Genomic DNA, 9,219 nt, shown 5'->3' on the forward strand with positions numbered 1-9,219 from the left:
GCTTTGTGTTCCTTCTTCCCTTTGAAAGGTTCTTCCCCACCCTTCTCTAAGCGGGCTAACTCGACTCACTCTACACGATTCAACTTTGGATGTTGTCTCCTCCAAGAAACATCCCCCGAGTCCTGCGCTGAGCTAATTGTCTTTCCTACAGTTTACCCACAGCACCCGGCAAAAACCCGTGTCATAGCATTTAGCAAACTCTACAGAGATTAATGTGCATTTGTCTTACTCCCCAACTAGGCGGAAAAGCTCGAGGGCATGGACCGTCTTAGCTACTTCACAGCCTCAGAACCTTGTGTGGTTTTGGCTCAGGAAGCATTTAATTACACATAATTTGTTATATTCATTTGGAGCAAATGATCCTCTATGAAAATATAACTCTATAAATACACATTTTAATAGCTATTTATAAATATTTATTTAAAATTTTTAACTTAATGCTTTAAGAAGTATCAAAACTTGTGAACATCCAACCAGTCTAAAATGAAAAGGACTGGTAAGTGTTATGAATGGTGAACAACTAAAACTCTCATACATTGCTGGTAGGAGTGTAAACTGGCAGAATTTACTAAAGCGAAACAGAATATACCCCGTGACTCAGCAATTCCACCCCTGTATATATTCCCAACAGGAAAGAATGTTCTCAGCAGCATTATGCTTACCAGCCCCAAACTGGAAACAATTCAAATGTCCGTTAACATTAGAATGTATGAAGACATTCTGGTATATTCATACAAATGCAAGAGCAATGAAAATGAACTCCTGCTACACATAGGAACAAAGATACTACTTTATAAAGTTCAAAAATAATCTGTGATGCTGGGGTGAAAAGAGTGGGGACCTCTGGAGGTGGTGAGGGTCATGGGTATCAACTGGGAGCAGACACCTATAGGAACTAGCCTTCTGTGGCAATGGAAGTGTTCTCTAACTTGAGCTGGGTAGTAGTTACACAGGTGAACACTGTAGAAGTTTACCCAGCTGTGCACTTAAGATTTGTGCACCTGTATTACAATGAAGTGAAGGAAAATTGCAATAAAAGAAAACTTGTGAACAACTGTTAGGGCTATGCCAACAGCATGTACAGCCACAAGACAAAAAGTAAACTGATAAAGGTATCTTTGTCCTTTCCCTATAACATGGAAAAGATTTTTTTTTAAAAAAAAGATTAATTTAAATGCACAAATGGTATTCCTTTTATTATAATGGTTTAAACTTGGCTGAAAGTTCAAAATACTATTTCCAGATAACTTTCCACTGTTACATAAACTAGGCAACCTTGTTATGTTTATGTTATACGTATCAGTTACTTATCAGCACAGAATTTTAACCACTCTGCTAAATTTTGAGAAAACAGCTAAACTCAATATAAAATCTGGCCTACAGAATTATAGTGGCTATTTGTTATTAAAAATATTCCAAAATAAATTTACTTATTTCCCTATGTTCCATATTCTTTAACTTAAAATCTGCTGCCACTGTTTAGTAAAAGTGGGACAAATAAAATTCTTTAAAATCTAGAAAACACAGTTCCTGTTAAGATTCTGCAAACAAAAAAATTAATAAATAATACAATTTGAGTACTCTAAAACAATATACTTTGTAGTCTAGATTGTGGTTTTGGTCAGTATGTCTGACACTATGAAGATTTACATCAGTTCAGGGAATGAATTCTAATACTATTAATAAAGAAATAGTCAATATAACCAAATACCTGACAGGATTCCCCATATGAGTGTTTCTAGGAATGTATACAAATGAAAAGATTAACAGATTTTTAAAATCCTTAAGAGCAAGAGAGAACAAAAGTATCTAAAATTTATACATGACAGGCAGAACCTGGGTTACAGTATACCTAAGGCAAGAGTGAATGTAGCACCCTGAGACATAACACATTTTCAAATTACAATCTTATATGTGGATATATAAAATAGGACATTTTGTATTGGTTATATGAACTGGATTATAACCTACAAATCTCAGTATTAACCAGAACTCCCTGACTGGCTGACATAGCACATTAGTGAGGTAATACAGGTGGTATTTATTTGAGATTTTGAAACTTTTTTCAAAGACTTTCTTCAGCTTTTGACTTTGATGCTGTCACCTTCGAGGCACCAGTCCAAGTGCTCATTAATCTGAGACTCCAAAACCTCATTCTGACAAACTGGGCAATTAACCATTTTGCTCTGGCTGGATGAACTGCTGGAATTCTGAGTTGTGGTTGTAGGATATGAACTATACTTTGGATCATTACCACTGCTTTCTATTTGTTCTTTCTTGATAAAAAAATTGTCAAAAACAGTCTTATCTTCTAGCCGAGGTCGTTTATTTGGGAATGTATCTTCAGACCCACTCACATCCCGGGACGGCGTCACAGATGTTGATTCCATTACTTTTGAAGAATTTCTTAAGGATATCTTAGAAGATGAAACCCTTCTTTGAGAACTAGAAGATATTGAGTTTTTAGGGATGTTGCCAACTGTTTCACTTTTCCTTGGAGATCCATTCACACCTCTGAAAGCCTTTTGGTTGGCAACTGATACTCTAGGAAAGTAGTTGCTTAGAACATTTTGGTGACTGTTATTAACAGCAGAGGAGACCAGAGGAGAATTTTTACTTGAACCATTCTGTTCAAATTTCACCTTGATTTTAGAATTAGGTCTTACAGCATTTGCTGAATGGTTTTGATTTAAAAGATCTTGGGTTTTATTAATGGCATGTGAAGTGATCAATTTCCCAGGTGAAGGTAAATTGCTTGTTTCTCCTAGAACATATCCTTTCCCACTAAAAGGGATTACTAGCTGGGCCTCACCTCTGTTGGGTTTATCTGCAAAAACAGCAAAGAAGATTTTTATGTAAGTGCCTCAACTCAAAAGAAATACAGTAACAAACATTAAACTAATGTACAGTTTTCTCAAAATGAAGAAATAATATTCTATCTTACATCCATACAATTCTATTAATGAGAGAAGGACAATCTTCAGAATTCAGAGTTCTGATATTGAGAGAATATAAAGGATAAAAATAAAATTCTCTCATATTTAAATAAAGAATCTTATGCCAAAGACCAATAACAAGGCAACATTTACCTTGAAAATTACTTAGTCCTTTATGTGTAATTCCAGGAGGGAAAAATCTGCTGCCTCATTCTTATCTTTCCTTCTACTCATGAAAATGAAGATACGGTCTTTCCACATCAATTCATCTATAGCTCCTTCACTCAATAATTAAAGATTTGGGAAATATAGCCTATGTTCTTGGGTTCTACCACATCAAATCAACAACTTCCGAAGGGAAGAAGCATCTTCAGTAACTCTGAACTTCACAGGAAAAGGGTAAATCTTGAAGATGAAGTACTGGCAAATATATGTCATATCCTTTTCCCATTCTTTGAATGAACATACATACATCAATAGAAGTCACTTGGATAGAATCCAACTGATAGGAAGGGGTGTAGTTAGGATGTATATTCCGGGCATTGTTACTTGAATTATTGTTTTTATTTTGACAATCTTTTTGCCTTCTGTTTCCTAATAACTCAGTGAATCAAGATAGGGAAAGGAACTTTACCTCAAATATTATCAGAGATTGAGTTTTGTTTCTTTGAATAAAAAGAAACTGAAAAAAGTTAAAATAAAAATAAAAATTGAAATATCAGTGGAAACTATTCCTACTTTTACTTACTTCTGTACAAAGTCTATTTTCCTACTATCATTTCATGGATGATGGGATTTTTTCCTTAAGTCTACACTTGAAGACAGTCTACACCAGAAACAATCCTTAAGCTTATCTTAATACCAGTTCTCTGAAGGACAGTATTGTCTTTACATCGTAGCTATGGTCACATAAAAATCAGAAGGAATGCACACGAAGGTACCTTTATTCTCTGCGGCTGATACTGGTTGCTTTCCTAGTTTTGTCTTTCCTTTGCCTTTTTTTGAGTAATTCTCTGGTTCCTTGATTTTCATGTAAGTGCCTCCACAGGTTTTCTGGTGCTCAGCCCACCAATAGTCATGAGCAGAGGGTTCCCTGTTAGTAGCTCGTTTGACATAGCCGTAATAGGGCGGCCTGTGCTGGCACGGCCCATCGCAGCGCCACCAGTGTCGCCGATATTCATCCACCTCGTCGTGAAAAGTATGGTAGACCTGAGGGGAGAAGAGAATTTTTTGTATTCAATAAGCAAGTTAACAACTGCAAGAAAATGATGTACATAAGCAGTCCTTTTTTTTTTTTTAATTTTTGAAACTTTGTTTCCCAGAGCTTTCTGAAGAGTTCTATTTTGGGAAAGAAAGCAACTATATTTAGTTTCTGTTCAAAAGTCGATTTTAATGGGAAAGGGCAGCAGCTAATACTTCATAAACTGTGTAAAGATAGATGCATGTGGGATTAGACAACAAAAAGTCTTTTAAAAACAAAACCACAGAAAATCTTCATGAACCCTAATAGTTTCAGAAATCAAATTTGTAAATGATCAAAAATTAGGATAAAGATTTTATATAATACCATACTAAAATAAGAATCATTCCCACTGCTAAACTGAAATTTTCCCTTTAAGTAATAATAGGAAAAGGGTTCTAAAGGACTAAACTACTCCCTATAAATGCCTGACTCTAACACCACAAGTATCTTACCCAGAGAAGCTTCTGCTAAGCTCCCTCTCCACATTCTCGAAGTTCTTTGCTTATGTCTCTGTAATAAGCCTTATGGGGTACCATTTTATCTGTTTATAAGTATTTCTCTTACCAGACTGAAAAGTTCTCCAGGATCTGAATGTTTTAATTTTTTGTGTCCCTAATGGCTAATATAGTGCTTTTTGCACCAGGAAGGTACTCAGTCAGAAAAGCAGCATTCATTGAGTCAAATAAAATTCTCCAAAGTGTGCTTTTCAGGCCTTAAGTAGGATGCATCTTTTTTCACCCTCTAGACAAAAATCCTATTTAGAATCCAAGCAGAAAACAGGTAAGGGAAAAGATCTGACTGAAAAGGGGGTCAGCCCTCCCAGCACGGTGGCACTGAGGACTACAGAGCACCATTTGAAATGACTCCTAAATGACTATGGGTACCTTATTCTTCTGCCTTCTCAGTGGAACTCTCTGTGGAAGAGTAAGAAGCATCTGTATATAAGATTGTGGTTTTTTACCAAAGACATTTAGCTTTCTAATAAATTCCCCTTGTGGGAAAGAATGCTAAGCTTTCTGTAACTCTATAGTTTTAAACTCACTATTGCTCCATCCTAAGCAAAAAATTTCTTCTACTCAAGCATGCAAAGAATGCACATTATATTAAATGCAGAAGGGACTGAAGGACATAGGTTTTAAGGCAAAGAAGCATGGGAAACCCTGCACTCTATTATGTTCAGAACTCTTGACTTAATTTATTACCAAGAAAGACAGGGAAATGGATCTGTTTTGTTTGTTTGTCTTGTGACATGGACTCGCTCTGTTTGCCCAGGCTGGAGCGAGGTGGCATGATCTTGGCTCACTGCCACCTCCGCCTCCCAGGCTCAAGTGATCCTTCTATCTCTGTCTCCCGAGTAGCCGTGACTACAGGCATGAGCTACCACGCCTGGCTAATTTTTTTATTTTTTTGTGGAAACAAGTCTCACTATATTGCCCAGGCTGATCTCAAACTCCTGGGCTCAAGTGATCCTCCCACTTCGGCCTCCCAAAGTGCTGGGATTACAGGCGTGAGCCACCACACCCGGCCTGGATCTGTTTTGCTTCCAATTCCTGTAACTCCTAAAGCTTGGGAATGTGACTTTTAACAATGTAGTCACTAAAATAAAATTACTCTACAATGTAGATATCCTGCGGAGTTCCTTATAACAGGATGTAACCTGTAAAAGCAAGGAGTGTTCACTCCTTAAAACCTCTCCTAAATAAAAACACACAGATATCTAAGATAAAAGAACACATACTCTTCCAACTGAACAATGGGACGTATACAAGGGCTTTGCTTATAGTGTAAGTTCTGGTTAAGAAACTAAATGTGTTTTATACAAGCAACTCTATAATTCTCTTGCTAACCTGGATTTTATTTCTGATTTTTTAAAAACTGCAAGACACTTTCCTAATGTTGAAGTAACTGTCTAATAATTAAATGAGGTCTTTAGAAAATTAAAACTGAGGCCGGGCGTGGTGGTTCAAGCCTGTAATCCCAGCACTTTGGGAGACCAGGAGGGGAGGATTGCTTGAGGCCAAGAGGTTGAGTCTGCAGTGGGCTATGAATGCACCACTGCATCCAGCCTAGGCAACAGAGCAAGACCCTATTTTAAAAATAAATAAATAAATAAAACATGGCGGTTGAGCACTGTTCATTTTCTATCACACTGGATTTTGTTGCCTTTTAAAGGAAGGAAATACCCAAACATAAGAAAGAATTTAATCTATCCTATTAATATTCAATTCAGTATTTGTCAAGTCCATGTAAGGACAGTACCTTATACACCTTCTACAGATGTATTATAAAGATGGGCAAGACCTACCCTGTGTTCAAAAGTATGAAAGTAGCATAAAAAATTGTAATAGCTTAAATATCTGTTGAGGATTCAAAAGAGGGAGAAATGAGATGCCACTGGAACGATGAAAAGCATTCGGACACAAAACAGAGCAGGGGCACGCCTTAGGGAAGCTGCGCATGGAGGTCAAAAGTGCAGTTAAAGAAAGAGGACACAGGCAGCAGAGTTGGAGGCAGTAAAAAAGGAACAAGGTTATTTAATAAAACAAATACAATTAAACTAATATTTAATTAGTGTCAGATTGGCTAACATGTTTTGACGTACTTTCTCCTTTAATCCTTTCTCCTCACAAGGATCCAACAGGCAGGTATTGTTATTACTCTCATTTGCCATGGGTATAAAATGAGGCATAGAAAAGTTAGTAATTGGTGGAGCCAGGATTTGAATCCAAGCAGCCTGACGCCTCCAGCTTTTTGAACCTCAGGCTTTGCCATCTCCTACAATGCCATACAGAGATATGAATCAAAGAATTCTGATGAGGGAATGACATCTGCAATGGTAGCAGGATATAGGATGGACTAAAGACAATAATAAGGAAACAAAGTTAAGAGATCATTATGATTCCAGAAGAGAGGTACTGCAGGCCTGAGTTACCTATGTGTAAAATGTTGACCCTGAAGAGGTCAGAAGCCTCGGGGATATCACTGGCTCTGCTGCCATGTGGTCCCAGACAAGCCAATTCGCTTCTCTAGGCCTCTCGTTCGCTGTGGAAAATCCTCAAAGATATTTGTTTCTACGTAGTTCTCTACTTTCAATTAAATCTCAGGAGTTATTGAATAAACTACTAAATATCATAAATATACATGGCTTTCTGTACCGTTATATTTGCTCCGGTCAGGCTGTTGATGCGATGCATATGTTTACAAAATTCTGGACCATGCCCTTCTCGGTCTTTGTCATTATTAGTGACAAATAAATAGGCATGTATCATTTCATGCAGGAGGGTCTGGAACATAAAATAATCAAATTATTTTCAGAGTTTGTATGACACTTCAGAAAATATACATTTTCTTATTCTATCTGGAGTCTTTTCTGTATCACAGGCCTCCTTCAGAACTGATAAAACGGCCGGGCGCGGTGGCTCAAGCCTGTAGTCCCAGCACTTTGGGAGGCCGAGACAGGCGGATCACGAGGTCAGGAGATCGAGACCATCCTGGCTAACATGGTGAAACCCCGTCTCTATTAAAAAATACAAAAAACTAGCCGGGCGAGGTGGCGGGCACCTGTAGTCCCAGCTACTCGGGAGGTTGAGGCAGGAGAATGGCGTAAACCCGGGAGGCGGAGCTTGTAGTGAGCTGAGATCCGGCCACTGCACTCCAGCCTGGGCGACAGAGCAAGACTGCGTCTCAAAAAAAAACAAAACAAAACAGAACTGATAAAACTCATTCTAGGCCGGGTGCAGTGGCTCACACCTGTAATCCCAACACTTTGGGAGGCAAAGGTGGGAGGATTGCTTGAGCCCAGGGGTTCGAGACCAGCCTGGGCAACATAGCGAAACTCTGTCTCTACAAAAAAATACAAAAATTAGTCAGGTGTGGTGGTGTGTGCCTGTAGTCCCCGCTACACTCAGGAGGCTGAGGTGGGAGGATCCTCTGAGCCTGGGGAGGTTGAGGCTGCAGTGAGCTGTGACTGTGCCACTACACTCCAGCCAGGGTGACAGAATGAGACACTGTCTCACAAAAACAAAACAACAACAACAACAACAAAAAACCCACCTCATTCTATAAAAATTATATAAGCACACATTCACAAAACATCGCATACGAGTTGAGCATCCCAACTCTGAAAATCTAAAATGCTCCAAAATCAGAAACTTTTGGGCACCAACATGACACTCAAAAGGAAATGCTCATTGCAGCATTGCAGATTTTCAGATTTGGGATGCTCTACCTGTAAGAATAACACAAATATTCCAAAATCCAAAATCAATATGAAATCCAAGACACTTCTAGTCCCAGGCATTTTGGAGAAGGGGTACTCAAATTTGTGTAATATCTGAAGCTCTGAAAATCACAGGTTAAGAACTCCCTGTTCTAGGGAGACCTTTTTAACTATAAATCAAAATCCAGAAAAATCAATGAATTCAACCACATGAAAACTTTAAAATTCTTTTTTTTTTTTTTTTTGAACAGGGTCTTACTCTGTCACCCAGGCTGGAGTGCAGTGGCTCAATCTCTGTTCATTGCAACCTCTGCCTCCCGGGTCCAACTGATTCTCATGCCTCAGCCTCCTGAGTAGCTGGCACTACAGGTGCCCGCCACCATGCCTGGCTTATTTTTGTATTTTAGCAGAGACGGGGTTTGGCCATGTTGGCCAAGCTGGTCTTATACTCCTGACCTCAAGCAATCTGCCCGCCTCAGCCTCCCAAAGTGCTGGGATTACAGGCGGCAGCCACTGCACCCAGACAAAACTTTAAAATTCTATAGGAAAAAAACACCAAGTAAAAAGATAAACTCAGAAAAATATATGTATAACTCTTACCACAGGCTATTCCTAATATACAAGGAACTCCTAATGTCAACAGGAAAATGACAACCCAATTTCAAAATGGGCAAAGACCATGGAGCTCACAGAAGTAGCACAAATGACCCAGACACAAACGAAAAAATCCCCAGCTTCCGGCTCACGAGGTCAGGAGACTGAAACCATCCTGCTCAACATGGTGAAACCCTGTCTCTACTATAATACAAAAAAAAAAAAAA

The 9,219-nt window shown here is 38.6% G+C and overlaps 1 protein-coding gene across 2 annotated transcripts in view; it reads right to left on the minus strand.

The window, feature by feature from the left end:
• Positions 1–393: 393 nt before the first annotated feature.
• The window catches only part of SPRTN (SprT-like N-terminal domain), a 17,347-nt gene continuing 8,521 nt past the window's right edge, over positions 394–9,219 (minus strand). Inside the window, exons 3-5 of one of the 2 annotated variants that reach the window (XM_011933301.1) lie at positions 7,335–7,463; positions 3,878–4,145; positions 394–2,827 (exon numbers count right to left, since the gene is read on the minus strand). In XM_011933301.1, coding sequence (XP_011788691.1) covers positions 2,079–2,827; positions 3,878–4,145; positions 7,335–7,463 — 1,146 coding nt within the window. In that variant the 3' untranslated portion in view covers positions 394–2,078. Of the gene's footprint in view, positions 4,146–7,334; positions 7,464–9,219 lie in introns of both variants that reach the window. The other variant, XM_011933302.1, reaches the window with a different exon arrangement.

This window comes from Colobus angolensis, unplaced genomic scaffold (assembly GCF_000951035.1).
Source record: "Colobus angolensis palliatus isolate OR3802 unplaced genomic scaffold, Cang.pa_1.0 Scaffold126, whole genome shotgun sequence".
Taxonomy (NCBI): domain Eukaryota; kingdom Metazoa; phylum Chordata; class Mammalia; order Primates; family Cercopithecidae; genus Colobus; species Colobus angolensis.